At 46.4% G+C, this 15,087-nt stretch overlaps 1 protein-coding gene across 6 annotated transcripts in view; it reads left to right on the top strand.

Annotated features, from left to right (window-relative positions):
* Nucleotides 1–3,624: 3,624 nt before the first annotated feature.
* Nucleotides 3,625–15,087, top strand: part of FARP2 (FERM, ARH/RhoGEF and pleckstrin domain protein 2) — a 75,050-nt gene continuing 63,587 nt past the window's right edge. For 3 of the 6 annotated variants that reach the window (XM_069024652.1, XM_069024656.1, XM_069024655.1), the window contains exons 1-2: nt 4,457–4,678; nt 8,594–8,817. In XM_069024652.1, the coding sequence (XP_068880753.1) occupies nt 4,603–4,678; nt 8,594–8,817 (300 nt within the window). In that variant the 5' untranslated portion in view covers nt 4,457–4,602. Of the gene's footprint in view, nt 3,671–4,075; nt 4,376–4,456; nt 4,679–8,593; nt 8,818–15,087 lie in introns of those variants that run through there. The other 3 variants (XM_069024653.1, XM_069024654.1, XM_069024657.1) reach the window with 3 other exon arrangements.

The raw sequence follows: 15,087 nt of genomic DNA, 5'->3' as shown, positions 1-15,087 counted from the left end.
CCCACCTGCAAGGAAATCCATACCAATCCATCTTCCTATTTTCAGCCTTGGCACGTTCATGCGTAGAGTCCCAGTACAACCCACTAGAGAAGTGAACTGGTGATGTGTGGCCCAGTTAGTTTGGTGTACATGGTATAAAACACTGGTTTAAATGGTTGTAACTATTTTTGCTCTCAGCTATGCCAGCTTGCTTCTGTAGACAGAAGGGAAGACATAATGTAAGCTTTGAAACTGCTTGCCTTTTTGTTATGAGATGGAGACCTCTGAGAGACAGAGCTTTGTAGTGTGTATTTGGAAAATATGTGCTGACAAAATCACCAATAGGTGTAATTTTTCAGTCTGCAGAGTTTCTCTTTGTCATGGTGAAGGCTCTGAACAAAGAGAAGCTTTCCCAGCTGTTGTTTATCTTGGCTGGATAAGAAGTCTGCATTAAAGAACTTCCTCAACCCTCATCCACAGTGTGATTAAAGAAAAAGATGATAGTGAAAAGATAATTCTAATTGTCCTGCTCAGGCCAAGAGGAGAATGTGGTGCAGATAATTTGTTATATTAGCTGAGTGAAAGAGTTGCACTTTGTTAGCAGTTTTTATCTCAAAAGGAGAAAGTTGTACTTTGTCCTGACACTGCATCCTTCCAACAGCAACAGCTGGCTTTCATGTGTAATGGCATTCTTCTTCTAGTTTTGGTCTCTAAACTTCTTCCTCCTCCTGTAAAGGCTTCAAACACTGCCTGGATGGCTGAAAAGTTTGATTTCATGGGTGTTACAGAAACTCAGAGCTCTTTGTGGATAGCTGTGAAGAACATGCTGCTGAGTCTGGCAGAGATAACCATCCACTCCCTCTTTTAGGTTTCAAAATCACCAAACACCACATCTCAAGCATGTTTTTTCTTACAGTTGCTGAGGATTTATCAAATGATTGAGTGTATAGAACAGAGGTTCAACCTGATATGGCCCTTCCTAATCGTACCCTGTTTGGTTGGGAGTAGGAATTACAGAGGGTAGAGCTGTCATCTTCTAGACTGTACAAGTGGAGTCTTGTCCCTTCTTGTCACTTCCCCTGCTTGTGGCAGCAGGTGGTGCCACGTGTCTCTTTGCAGCCTGGTTCTAAATGTGCAGGTAGGAGTGTGAAAATGGGTGGGGACTTCTCTAACAGGGAAAAGTCAGCTCTTACAAAGGTTTGTGTGCATGATTGAGTTTTCATATACACACACACACACACAAACATTTATGTATATGTTCTGTATCCACCCGTGGGGGGCCCAGTACAGGAAGGGCATTGACCTGTTGGAGCAAGTACACAGGAGGCCAGCAAGGTGGTCAAAGAGATGGAGTACCTCTGCTGTGAGGAAAGGCTGAGAGAATGGGGACTGTGCAGCCTGGGGAAGAAAATGCTTGGGGTGACCTAATTGTGTTCTTTCAGGATCTGAAGGGGCTCCAAGAAAGCTGGAGAAGAACGTTGGACAAAGCTCTGGAGTGCCAGGACAAGGAGGAATGGCTTCCCAGAGCCAGAGGGCAGGGTTAGATGGGATATTTGGAATAAATTCTTCCCTGGGAGGGAGATGAGGCCCTGGCACAGGTTGCCCAGAGAAGATGTGGCTGCTCCATCCCTGGAAGTATCCAAGGCCAGGCTGGACAGGGCTTGGAGCACCCTGGTGTAGTGGAAGGTATCCCAGCCCATGGCAGAGGATTTGAAACTGGATGGTTTTAAGGTCCCTTCCAACACAAACTATTCTGGAATTCTCTGATATGATGGAAAATATTTTTTTTGTTTGTGTGGGTAGAAAAGTCAGAAATGAGCTGCATGTGGAAACAGAGGTGCTGGGGATGTGGACAATTAAACACACTGAACCTTTGTGCCTTTTCCTTACTGCATTGTTCTAGTTCAGTAAATGACTTGTGTTTTGGGTAAGCAATAAAGTCAGGACTCTTGAGTGAAGCAGAAAGAGCAGCAGCAGGGTGTTGACATTTCTAAAGACTCTGCCATATCCATAATTATTGCTTCCTCTCCCGAGTGTGGTGGTATGTGGCTTTAAAGTGATCACATCAGATTTGTTCTCTGACTTAGTCGCAGCGGCTTTTTTGCACAAGAAAACTTCAGTGCTCTTTCTAGATGTTTAAGAAAGTGATTGAAATGAAGATGACTCTGAAGTGTCTGCACTTTGAAGGATGTGGAGCTGCATTAGCAGTTAAGTTGCAAATAAAGAGCCATGCAAATAGGATGCTGAAACAGCCTGTCAGTAATGAAAGCACTTCACCCGATTGAAATCACAACTGATATTATGAATGGAGTTGTCTAAAATGTTGTGTACACTTTTGCAACTTTCATATTTATTGGGGTTTTTTTCCCTGTATCCATGGGATTCTTCAGCTCCATTTCACTTTTTAAGGAGAACAAATCATGGGACACATTTTTTAAAACCTTGTGTCTTTTGTTCTTTTGAAGAGATGAGAATGCTGCTAGTCAGGAATTACCCATTAAATTTGCAAGTTGCCTTTTGGTGAGTGAGACTAATGAAGCTGCTTCTGTTTGAAAGGGCTGTTCTGCATAATTTATTTGTTTGTTATTATCAAAAGTCATATGCTATGCTAATATTTTGTTTTTCAAATTGTTGTGAAAAGGTCGAGTTCTCAGAAACAAGACAGCTCCTTGCATTTCTCATGCTATTGGCCAACAACCCCTACCTAGAGAAATCCAAGGATTTCTCTCATTCCTGTTGCTTCTTATCTTGAAGTGCAGACTCTAGTGAGCTTTGGGTGGCTCAGGGGCTGTCAAAGGTGGCCCTTTTCAGGAAGAGCTCTTTTCCTGGCTGTCCTGTTATCTGCCAGCCTTGGCCTCAGCTTTAGAGCTGATGAAATCCAGACAGTGCAAAGATCTGTTTGTCCTGTGCTGAATTTCCTACAGTGTCGTGTTCTTGTCTGTGTCAGTGAGGGATGGGGTTGCTGGTTGGGGAGCGAGGAGGACGAAGATGCTGCTGCTTTTGTGGTCTTCAGCTCCTTTGGCCAGCAACACTGCCCGATGCCTCTGTGAGCACCCACCTTTTCTCCTCTTCCGTAGTGCTGAGTCTGTTTCTGTCCCCACTTAAAATCTATATATGAAAAATTTAGCTAAGTGAAGACTTAAAGCGCTCCTTACTTGGCCCGGGGCTGGTTACTGGCATGGTGTCGTCCCCAAGGGCAGTGTTTCCCTGAGCAAATGAGATCTGTGGGGTGTGGGATGGGTGCGGGGGTGTGCGTGATGGATCTCTGGGGTGTGCATTGGGGGATTTCATGTGCCTTTTTTTGGGGTGCAGGCATAGGGCAGCAGCCTGTGAGCTGGCTGCCCTTCAGCTTCGGATGGAAACACTCTTCTAAAGCCTTCCTCGTGCTGAAAAACCACGCTTTGGGTTTCACTATGGTATAAAAAAATCCTCTAAGCTCGGCGGAACCGGCCGGGCGGTGGGGCAAACAGGAGGGACCCCTATGTGACTCCCTGCGCCGCTCCCCGCGGCGAAGCTCGGTGTGCGGAGCCGCGCCGGGCCGGGCCTGCCCCAGCCCCGTTACCCGCCCGCAGGGTGGGGCCGGCCCCGCCCCGGCCCCGCTGGCCACTGGCGGCGGGCGGGCGGGCCGGGGCGGGGCCGGCTCGGGGCCGGTGTGCGCGGGCGGCGGCGGCGGCACGGGCCCGGCCTGGAGGTGAGCACGGGGCGGTGGCTGCGGAGCGCGGGCCGGGGCCGGGGCGCGAACCGGGGCCGGGGCCGAGCCGAGCCGACGGCCAGAGCCCGGGGAGCGGGCGCGGGGCGGGGGCTGAGGGGCTGGAGCGGCGCCGGCGGCGAGCAGCGCCCCAGGCCGGTGGCTCGGCCCGCCCCGCCTGCGCGGCCGCGCTTCCGCCGCTGCCGGGCGGTGCGGCCCCGGGCCGGGCGCTGGCGTGGGAGCCCGGCCGGGGAAGGGAACGGGGTCTGCGGCCCGCGCTCCGCCAGCCCCGAGGGCTCCGGCTGCCGAGGTCTCCCGGCGGCTGCCGGGGCCTGGGGAGCGGCTTCCCCGGGGCTGCCGGGGGCTCAGAGAACCCCTTCGCCGGGGGCTGCCGCAGGTCTGGCCTGGCGGCTTCGCCGCTGCTCTCTCGGGCTGGGAGTGTGTGCGCGCCCCGGCACACCCCGTCCCCTGCATCCGCCTCTGCGCTGGGGACCCGCGGTGGGAGGCGTCCTGCATCGCCCTGCTGCTGGGTCAGAAGAGCGCTCCTGAAGCCCCGCTCACCTGGCAGGGAGCGGCTGCGGACATTCCCCACTCTCCTCGCCCATCCAGCTCCTTCCAAGCCAGCGTGTTGCCGTGCAGCGCTGCAGGGGAGAGCCATGAAACCCTTCGAGGCCGTGAGGAGGGACCGTGGTCATAGGGAAGCGTGAGGTCCGCGTCCCAGGGAGACATGTCGCTCCTCTTACAACTGGGCACTCGGAATCTTCATCCCTCTTAATTGCGGTGGTGGATTCCTGCTGCATCCGTTGGTGCCAGCTCAGTGTAGCGATGCTAACGGGTGGCGATGGCTTAGTGAGAAAGTTGAAAGAGGAGGGTTTGCTTCTGATGCCTGAAGGGACCTGATCTGAGAGTACTTCCGTGTGTAGCAATCCCTTCCTATGGAAGGCAGGGACCACCCTGCTCAAACGCAGCAACCGGGAAGCTGGCCTTACTTCAGATCTGCCTTCTGCACGGGTGAGGGATGGAGCATGGACCCTGCCACTGACCAGCAGGCACGGTGCTCAGAGGAGTTCCTTTGAAAGCCGCTGGTACCATCCCTGGAAGCGCACAAAGCCAGATTGAATGGAGCTTGAAGTAAACTGGTCTAGTGGAAGGTGTTCCTGCCTGTGGCAAGACGTTGGAATAAGATGGGCTTTAAGGTCTCTTCAAACCCAAACCCCACTCTGTTTCTGTGATCTTGCATATCCTCAGGTATAAGCTGCCTTTCCAGATTTGCTGGTAGCTGAAAACGTTGTCTTGCTTCTGAAAAAAAAGTTTATTCCATCCAAGTAGAAGATGAAACTCACTGTGACTTAAAAGCTATTTCAAAAAGTACCTGGTACAAAAAGTTAAAAAAAAAAGATTATATACGGCTACCTAAATTTTGTAAATTTTGTTTTATTTGCTTCTTCACTTAGGGCTGAGAGCAGCACTCATTCAGTCACAGTGCTTCAGGGAGCAGATTTAGCTTTGGTGCCTGGTCCTAGTTTGTAGGAAGTTAACAGGATAAACACTAGGCGCAAACAAGTTCAGGGAGAGGCAATGCAAGGAAGATTTTTTTACTGTTGTGGTAATACTGCCTTTCAGTTTTGCATTGTTGAGACCTTGTTGTGGCTCACCTGTGGCAGGAGGCTCTTGGTGCTGTGGGATGCTCTGCTCTGCCTGTAGAAATTCTGTGTTCTTGGAGCTTGCAGCCTGTCTCAGGCTTCACTAGTTCATTTTCCTCCTCCTTTCATGTAGTCAGCCCCTTGAACTGAAGTGTTTCCTGAACCATGACACTATGGTTTTTGTCCAGAAATGTCATATGTTTTCAGAATACATAAAACATGGTGCTAACTCTGGTGGTGAAACTGGAAATAGTGCTTGGCTTGGTTAGCACCCCTCACACGTTGGATGTTGAAGACAGTGGGAGCAGCCCAGGCTATTTGGGGATTGTTAATAGTTGTGATGGCATTAGTAGGGTGCCTTGGAACAGGATGTGGCATGGGGGAGATGCTCCCAGCTGGCACAGCAGGCCACTGCTCTTCTGGGGATCATACTTGCTTCTGCACATCATGTGTTCTGCCTAGTTCTTGTTTGGCCTTTAAAATCTGAATATTGGCCGGCACGAATATTTTTAGGAACATGTAACCAGTAGGACACGAGGTCAAGCCCCATTGAGTTCGCTTTTCCTGTTACCACCTGTGGGGAAGGACTTGGACATCTGCAGTTTCTGTTTGATATGACTTTGGTCTCTCCTGGCTGGTGACCAAAGCTAGAGAGTGCCCAGGAGCTCCTCATTAGCCTGGCCTTGGGTGGCCTGCCTGCCTTGCCTTTGGGAAGCAGCTGGCTCCAGCTGGAGGGGAGGCTGCTGAGGTCTCTGCTGCAGGGCTGTTCCTTGTGCTGCCTCGGCTATTGCTGCTTGCATTTTTTTCCTTTTGAGTAACTGCAGTGTGTGTCTCTTCCAGGAGCTGTTTATTCAGAAGGGAATGAGTGCTCCTGGAGCACTAATTTTAAGAGCGGGTGGCTCATAAATATCCTTGTGAGGAGAATGACCGATCCTGGGCAGCTCCAGTTGCTCATAGGCTCCTGAATGCCAATAGCAAAAATCTTACTATGCAATTACATGATAAAGGACACAGTATCAAGAGGATTCAGATGACATCAAGCTCTGGTTTCTCTTCAGATGAGCAGTTAGAGGTGTAACCTGGGCACCTCTTTCTGCTGACTTTTGTTGTTAGGATGGTTTTAAAATTTATGACCTAAAAGTTTTTCTCCTTGGCTGTGTGGTCACACAAACCAAGAAGTTCAGCCAAAGAATATGCACAAAACACCCCAAGAAAAAAACTTTCTGATTATTTGTCACCCAAAGTGGGAGGTTGGGCCACTGGGCAATGTATGCCCACTTTAAAGTTTAAGCTCATCCTTCATGCAGGGTTCAGTTTTGGGTCCCTGGTGCGTGTCCAGAGAAGGGCAGTGGAGCTGGGGAAGGGTCTGGAGAAGAAGTCAGACAGATGAGGCACAGCCTGGTGGGGCTCAGCCTGGAGAACAGGAGGCTCAGGTGGGACCTCACTCTCTGTAACTCCCTGACAGGAGGATGCAGCAGAGGGGCTGCGCTGGGCTCTGCTCCCAGGGATCATGAGGCAGGCAGGACAAGAGGAAATGGCCTTAAGCTATGCCAGGGGAGGTTTAGATTCGATATCAGGGAAAATTTCTTCACTGAAAGATTTGTCAGGCATTGGAACAAGCTTCCTAGGGCAGTGGTGGAGTCCCCATCCCTGGTAGTGTTCACACATGTGTGGGTGGGGCACTTGGGGACATGGTTTAGTGGTGGTGTTGGCAGTGCTATGTTGATGGTTGGATGTGATGATGTCAGAGACTTTTTCCAGTCGTATTGATTCTGTGCTTGTCAAACTTTCTTGTTGCATGTCATCACCTGGGAGGCTGGCGGTGTCTCTGGGTGGTCTCAGCTGTGCTGCTCAGGCAGGGCTCTGCAGGGGCTCAGAGGCCACACAAGCCTTGTGGTGGGTGTGATTAGGTGGGGAGGCATCTGTCTGCCCTCCTAGGATAAGTTTATCTCTACAGGGGTCTGCAAGTATTAGAAATAAAACCCCCAAAATGTTAAAATGCACTGGGCTGCAAGCTAGGAAGACATTTGACCAGTCTCGATGTGTGTGAGAATTGAAACGTAAACTGCCCCCAACTAATTTGTAAGGACACGTAGGTCTGCCTTCATTCAAATCCTTGGAGCAGGCTGCCTACCTACTCTGAGCACAGAGAGACAAAGGAGTGTTTTCATGAGCTGCCTCTCTTCTTTTCTCACAAAACACATTTATTACAAAACAGCCTATCACTCCTTTGGGTGTGAAGCCATGTGAAGGCTGTCCCACCGCAGTACCCACATACTCTGGATTGTTGGCACTCAGTGTGGTGTTTGGGTAATTCACCCAAAAGGCCCAAGGAACCTCCCTGTGTGTTCCTGCTGGGTTCCTTGCACCTTGCTGCCAAATGGTGCCAGCGGTGGGCATGGGACACAGAGGCTGTGCTGCATTCTGAGCACGCAGGCCTCACCTTCGTACAGACCCCGCCGTGGTTCCCCGTGCAAATATCACCACTGCTCTGGCAGCATGGGAGAGCTGGGGAGAGCCACACAGCCCTTTTCCCCCATGTTGAATTAAACATTTGCTCTGCACAGCTGCCACCAAGCCGTGACAGCCAGACTCGCTCTGTAGGAGTCGGCCTACTTGAACTAGCGTGCGTCTCTTTTTGCCCACTGATTTAATATGGGTGTAGCACAAGTGTGCCAGTGAGGTGAGGAGCTGTTACCTTGTAGCAGTGCCTGATGAAAGGTTTTGCCTGAGCCATGGTTTTGGGGATGCAGGAAGTTAACAGTTCCTGTTATCTCAGTGTGCAGTCAATGGGATGGTTGGGTACCGGTGGGAGACACAGTTCTGCCTTACCCTTCACTGTCCCCAGTGCTCATGCTGCTGGTGGTAGGGGGCTCATCAGCAGAAAAACTCACCAGAAACTTAAGATGTTCATGTTGGGAGGGCAGAAGGCACAGGTTGGACTGTCCCATTTCTTAACCATGCTTCAGAATGGTTAGTTTTTCTTCCTGCTTTTTCTTCCCAGCTGTTGGATTTTAGCCATTATAGAATGATTTGGGTTGGAAGGGACACTAAAGCTCATCTTGTTCCAACCTCTCCCACCGGTAGGGACACCTTCCACTAGACCAGGTTTCTCTAAGCCCTGTCCAGAGTTTCATTAACCTTATTACTGATTTTGCTAGTGGGATAAAGAGTGTTGAATAAGGATTTTGTGACAGTGCTTCAGTGGGTAATATTTTCATACAGAATGTAAGTGGAAAATCTTTCGGGCTCTAACCCTCTGTTTTCTTCCATGTTTCTATAGACTCTGCTCGCTGTTGGAAGATGGGAGAGATAGAAGGAACATACAGAATTCTGCAGACACCAGGCTCTCGTTTGGGTGCTCAGAAGACCTCAGGAGTGAGTACCTTGGAGCCAGGACAGAACCTCTTGACTGCCATGGCATCATCGCCTGCCAAAGCGCACGAGCGTGACCTCCCCGTCAAAATAAGGATGTTGGACAACACAGTGGAAGTACTTGACATTGAGGTAAGAGATATTTAAACCTGATGTCATGTACACTGAGCCTCTGATAATTCAAAGCTCATAAGGATGGGCCCCTGTAGAGAGCTGGGACATTTTGAGGCAATATCTGAATGAAGATTCCTGTTGGGATTTTACCTGCTGACAAGTAGTGATATCAGTTGCATGGCTTGTTTTTTAAAATCTTTTGAGTATAACAGATGTTTTGTGTTTTTAACAGACTTTAAATACAAGCACATACCATAAGGAGAGTCTTTATTTGTTGTTTGCTTTGGGGGAATACCAAACATCTCCTGCCAAACTGTTCTTGCTTCCTGAGCCACATGCAGCTTTGTCAATTTGGCAGCTGGGAGAGCAGAAGAGCTTTGCCTTAGTTACTGATTTATATTAATTATTTTAATGGTTTGTATCCTCTCTAAGTAAACTTGCTCCTATTTGAAAGTCTGCTTGCCAGCACACTTTAGGAGGGATGCACCAAAACTAGTTCAGTGTTTTTGAAAATGTTTATTTAAAAGTATGCTTGGGGAAATCTGCCATAAGACATAGAAGCCATGAAAAATTAGCGGAGATTTTGCTTTTAAACAATTTTTTTTCCAATTCTTGTTACATTTTAAGCACTAACCTCAGAGTTTAATTCTAGTTTGCCTTATATGTGTTGTAGAAAATAACTGTGTTCTAGTGAACATACTCAGCTATCAGATATTCTACATTAGTATCAAACTGTAATCAGTTTCATTTATAATTGTGTTATTTATAAATGTGTAATTTATAATTAGCACTTGGAACCTTAGTTTGTTGCATAGATTCAAAAAGGGCTTTTCAAATAAAGTGAAAAAGGTCTGTGGAACTCTGAAGAAATAGTGGATTTGGGGATGTCTTCTACAGATTCTGTCCAGCTGTTCAAGTCTCAGACATGAAATCTGTTTGCTTTTTTGTTTTTTTAAGAGTGATGCTGTGCCTGTGTTCTTCCACTTGAGCACACAGTGTCTGGTACTGCAAACCCACCCATCCCTCATGTACCACATAGAACACAAAAGCCTCTTTTTCCCCTTTAAATTATGTTAGAATATTTTTTTAGAAAATCCGCTGACTTTGGTTCTTTTGAAGGATAATTTTATTTATTTTCCCAAGTTCATGTAGATGGTGCTTTTGTGTTTTGATTCGAAAAAGAAAAAAAAAACCAAGCAGCACCCTCAGCTCTGTAATTTTGAGTCAGTGCAAGGCCAGGTTCATGGGGCTTTCAGAGAGTTGTGTTGTATGTGTTTCCCATAATTAGGAGCTATCTTAGTTTTTTTTACCTGGAAAGCTCTCTCTGATTATGGCACCCACAGAAACACCCGAATTTGGGCACTAGCCTGCTGAGGCCGTAATTAATATTGTGCTGCTCTTCTTTATGAGATCAGTTGGAAATAAAAAACTTAGAAACATCATGCCTGACTCTGTGAGTGGTGAGGAGAAGGGGTCAGCCTCGGGTCAGCTTCAGAGCACTGAGCACAAAAAGGTCCAGAGTCAGCAGCTGTGGCATTACAGTCCAGCTAACACTGCCTCCATTGCCTTTCAGCTTTGGCTAAATAAGGTAGCAAATGATAGCAAACAGGCATGAGGTATTAAACTGTGACCCTCTGCTTGATTTCTTTGGTGAGCTGATGGGATAGGAGGAGCTGCTGACTGCTGTTTGTCATGGAAAGTGGGAATTTTTCACTTGGGATTGAGGGCAGGAATTAGGAAAAGGCAGTGACACTGCTGAATAGGTGGTGTGTGCTAGCACAGTAATTTCTCAAAAAGCCATTAGAGAAACTGGTGGCCAAGCAGCTGTCCTAGAGGAGTGGAGGTTCAGATTGCCCTGCCACTTGCCCACTTCTCTTTGCTTTTGCAATTTTTGTCATCACAACAAGGTGTGATGTCATGAGGTTTTGTTTGATTCAGGTCAGCAATAGTTTGCCAGCGTAGTGGGACACCGGCCTTTCTCATGGGGTTTTGGCACTGCCTGCTCAGGGAGATGTAGATGATGGCAAAAGGTGGTTTGGGGTTTTTTTTCCTCCTATTCAAATTATTTTCTCTCCTGTCTGTAAGAACTATGGCAGAGGACATTTTACTGGGAAAAATGGTGTGTCAATGGAAGGACAGACTGGGTGTAGGATAAGCTCCTGGAGAGACCCTTCCCTGTGCAGGGTGGTGGGGAACCTGATGCAGTGGCTCTGTTTATTGCCTCACTGCCTAAAGTGAGCCAACAGTAGCAGTAGCCACAGTAACAACTTAATCATGCAGCCTTACCTTGTCATCCCCTCCTTTCTCCAAGATGTGTTTAAATCATCTGCCTGGAGAGAAGCAAGGTGTTGGTGGTTGCCCTCACTGGTAGCCCACTTGACTTTTTAACTTGTCAAAGAGCAAGAAAAGAGACTGACAGAGTGATGTAATGGATGGAGAAAGGACAAAATGGGAAAGAACAGTCTTTTCTTTGTGTTACTGGTGTACCTGGAACAGTTTGCAAAAAGTTCCATGTAGCTACATTCTACCACCTTTTGTCTGAAGTCCCTGCATCTGTCCATTTTCCCCATCTGTTTTGTAAGGTTTGATTTCTAAGTAGGAATTTCATTAATTACTAAGAGGGAATTATTCCTTAAAGTATGTTGGGCAGAGCCCTTCTCCAGGGAATCTGATTTGAATGTTAGGGGATAGAGAAATACTCAGTGTTTTCTAGAGTTTTAAAAGACTGAAACTATTTATGGTTTCTCCTTTCCCTTCCAAAACAGAAAAGAGAATGAAACATATCCATTCAAAGCTAGGCTGCAATATTCATTACTTTCATGAGTTGTTTTGTTTTCCCTTTTTACAGCCAGCTTGTTTAGTTAGCTCAAATCTTGCATGTGCCATTTCATGGGGTACCTCTTCTCTCCAAACTAAGTCTATCCAAAGGGTGGTTTTGCAGACTGTGAGATGAATGACTGGCAAATTCAGTTTAGTTCAGACTGTGGGCACACTTCAAAGTAATCAGAGTTTTACAGTAGAAGTTCTGCCAGCTTTCCAGATTTTCTGAGGAGATTAAACTTGGAGGCTTTTGATCAGCACAAAAATGTGGCAGATTCTTAAGCAGAAGGGGCTGGGCTGGGTTGAATTCACCAAGATGACATTTAGTGGAATTGCTGCCATAATATGATGTTTAATATTTGGACTCTGTGTTGTTCCTTATGTAGGAAGTACGTGTCATTTAGGAAATTCTTTTACATGAGTTATGCTCTATGCTATGAGGAAGTGCCCCAGAAAAAGTTTATATTATTACACTTCAAGTTTACCAAATTGTTTGGGGAGAACTTGGTGCTTCTTCAGTGGCATGTACTTCCTCTTCTCCTTCTGCCTGGATGTCAAATGAAATTTGGGAGTGAAAAATACTTTTACATTTTATTATAGGGTCTGCCTGCTTGCTCCACTCTAAGGGAAGATTTAAACTGGAATTTTTTTCTTTTGTGCTAATCTTTGTTGGTTCGTTTTGAGAGCAGAAGTCTGTTCTTTTTTATTTTTCTTTTATGTATTGAAGTAATGATGTATCCCTGCAGTGCTGTCTGAGGTGTCCCTCTCCCTCTGACACTGGTGGACTCCTAGCAGGGAGTTCTTGAGAACAGGCTAGTTAGATAAGATTACACCTTCATTCCCCTTCGAATTTTATTATTAAGTATTGTCCTCTCACTGCTCATGTCTACTTTGGTGTTCATTAATGTACTGTGCAAAATTATTACATTAATACAAAACCAAAGTGGCTTATTCTATATTAAACTGAAAATGTGTACTTGGTGGTTACTCTGATAGGGATACTGTCTTTGCTGGGCACTTCCTTGGCTTATTGAAATGTATAAATTGCATTCTTCAAAGTGCAAAGCTACTCTTCATCCTTAAGTTTAGAATGGGATAGAATAATTCTGGTTATTCTGGTTTCTGTGCAGTTTGCAGTTATCTGTGGTTGAAAAGGTGCCATGATAGTGACTTTCCTGTGGATGCCCATTGTTTTCGACCAGCCATTGGAGGCCCTGAAATTGGGAGCTGGGCTGGGTCTGCAGGAGGTTTTTGGGATGGAAGAGGAAGCAATCTGGCTGCAGTATGCTTCCCATGGTTTGGAGACAGTGTTTCCCACTTGTGCACAAGGCAAAATGCTCCTCTCAGTAGCAGCTTTTTGGTAGTGTTAGTGCCCCCAAGAACTTTTGTGGGGTGATGCAGAAATGATGCAACTTTTAACTGCTGTTATTGAGCAATTTTAAATAAGAAATACGTGTAAGTTAAAAACTGGGATAAAGCTGTGGGCACTGAAAAGCACTTGCTGTGTGCCATGAGGAGCCCTGGGCACGCTGCTGGTGGGACAGGCAGCCCAGTCCCTGGGCTCTGGCACTGGCTGCCCTCCTGCCTCTGCCCTGCTCTCCCTGCGCCTGCTTAGACCTTCCTTTCATGAAGGCTTTTCCCCTCTGTGCTGTGAAAGTATTAACAGCTTAAATATGTGAGGAGTCAAGGGATAGTCTGCTGCTGAATCCTATTAAGTGCTGTGCTGGAGGAATTGAGATGCTGTTGGTCAGCTCAGTGTTTTTCTTCCCTAGCCAGGAAGAAATAGTCAAAATTCCAGAAAGAATCATAGCCAGATGTTTGTCATTGCTTCGGTTTGAGTCTCCTAAATAAGGCAAATAAGCTGCCTTAGGACTTATTTTTATCTGACCTCAGAAAAGAAAGTTACTAATTCACTATTTTAAATTTGCAATTATTATAGGGTTTGAAAAGAAGGTAACTAAAGCTTTGCATTTTGTGTACCATTTGATTCCACTATATATTTTTTAGACCTGTTATTTTGTGTTTGGAAGCTTGACTTTTTTGATGCTATGTAGGAATGTGGTATTGGGTGGAGAAAGGTGAAACCACAGCCATTTTATTGACAGACATTTAGAGTGTGTGTTTTGTTCATTCGAGTTTTTTGGTTTGGGGTGGTTTTTTTTAGGAAAAATGTGAACTTAAGTTGTATAATAAGCCAAATTTATTATTTTACAGTTCTCTTGACATTAGGTGTCATATCATATGTAAAGAAAATTGACTTATACTGCAGTAAAGAAAAAACAGTCTGAATATCCCTGTACAAAAAGTTGGTTATGTGCGCATCTTAAAACACAGAATCCATTTAGCAAAATGGTGATCAAGTGTTATCACAGCCCTTGAAATATTAATGTAGTGAATTGAATTCATAACAGTTTGTATGGCTAGGCAGGTGTTCATTTGTTTTCATAATCTAGTGATGCAGGATAGTGAAAGTCAGCTGAAATCAGTCTTATGCCATTCAGCCAAAATGGCTGCAGGAAATGCTGTATTCCACAAAAAACCCAAAACTAAGAAGTCCGCTGGAAACCTTTTAAAACCTTTTTTGGGTGTGTGTGACGTTCAAGGTTGGACCCACAGATGGGTAATTCTGTAGAATATATGTGGAGCCTGAAAGGGAGAAGAAACCCCAAACCAAAGCAAGAATCAACCCACGAGCAGCTAAAGACAGCTACAGAGGTTCAGTGTGCTGAGAGGCAGATCAGAGAAATTTTAGGTTTGTACCTACTGACAAAAGGGGCTTGGAGTTAAGCAAGGATGGCATGGCATGGTACTGTCAGGGTTCAGAGCAGCACAGGCTTGGGGATGTGCATTTAGCTAAACAGGGTTGCAAAAGCACACCTGTGTGTCAGCCCTTTCTCCTTGCAACCAAATTCACATCTGGAAAAGGCAGTGTTGCCTGCTTGGGTAAGAGAGAGGCCGTATACATTGGATATTTAAAAAGCTGTGCTATGGTGGCACTGCCTGGTGTGAGAGATTTACTGTTCAAAGCTGGAGTGTTGGATATGGCAGGGGGGTAGGCCCCTCTCTCTGACAGAGCAGTCATTCATTAATAAAAACAAGAATTAGAAGAGGGGGGGAAAAAAAAGAAAAGCTTTGTAGAGACTCTGTTAGAACTGTCTGACGAGTCTTCAACTGAAGTCATGAAGGAAAAATGTCACTGTGCCCTCAGCCCACGTCTCAGGCAGATAGCCCAAAGCCAGTGGTGTAGGAAAGACTTCTGCTGGTGAGGGGGAAATTAGAAAAGCTTGGCCTTATCTAATCTGGCCTGTAGGTATTTATTAACCCATCACCATGTTATCGAACCTCTGCTCAAAGTACAGTGGGGAGTGATGTTAGGACAGCTGGTACAATTTCAGTTTTGCACAAAACAAAAGGGAGTTTTGGCCTTTTCTGTAAAAATACCACATTTGTATTTGTCTTTTGTGTAAA

This window comes from Aphelocoma coerulescens, chromosome 9, assembly GCF_041296385.1.
Source record: "Aphelocoma coerulescens isolate FSJ_1873_10779 chromosome 9, UR_Acoe_1.0, whole genome shotgun sequence".
NCBI classification, from domain to species: domain Eukaryota; kingdom Metazoa; phylum Chordata; class Aves; order Passeriformes; family Corvidae; genus Aphelocoma; species Aphelocoma coerulescens.
This window is presented reverse-complemented; position numbering and strand designations above follow the sequence as displayed.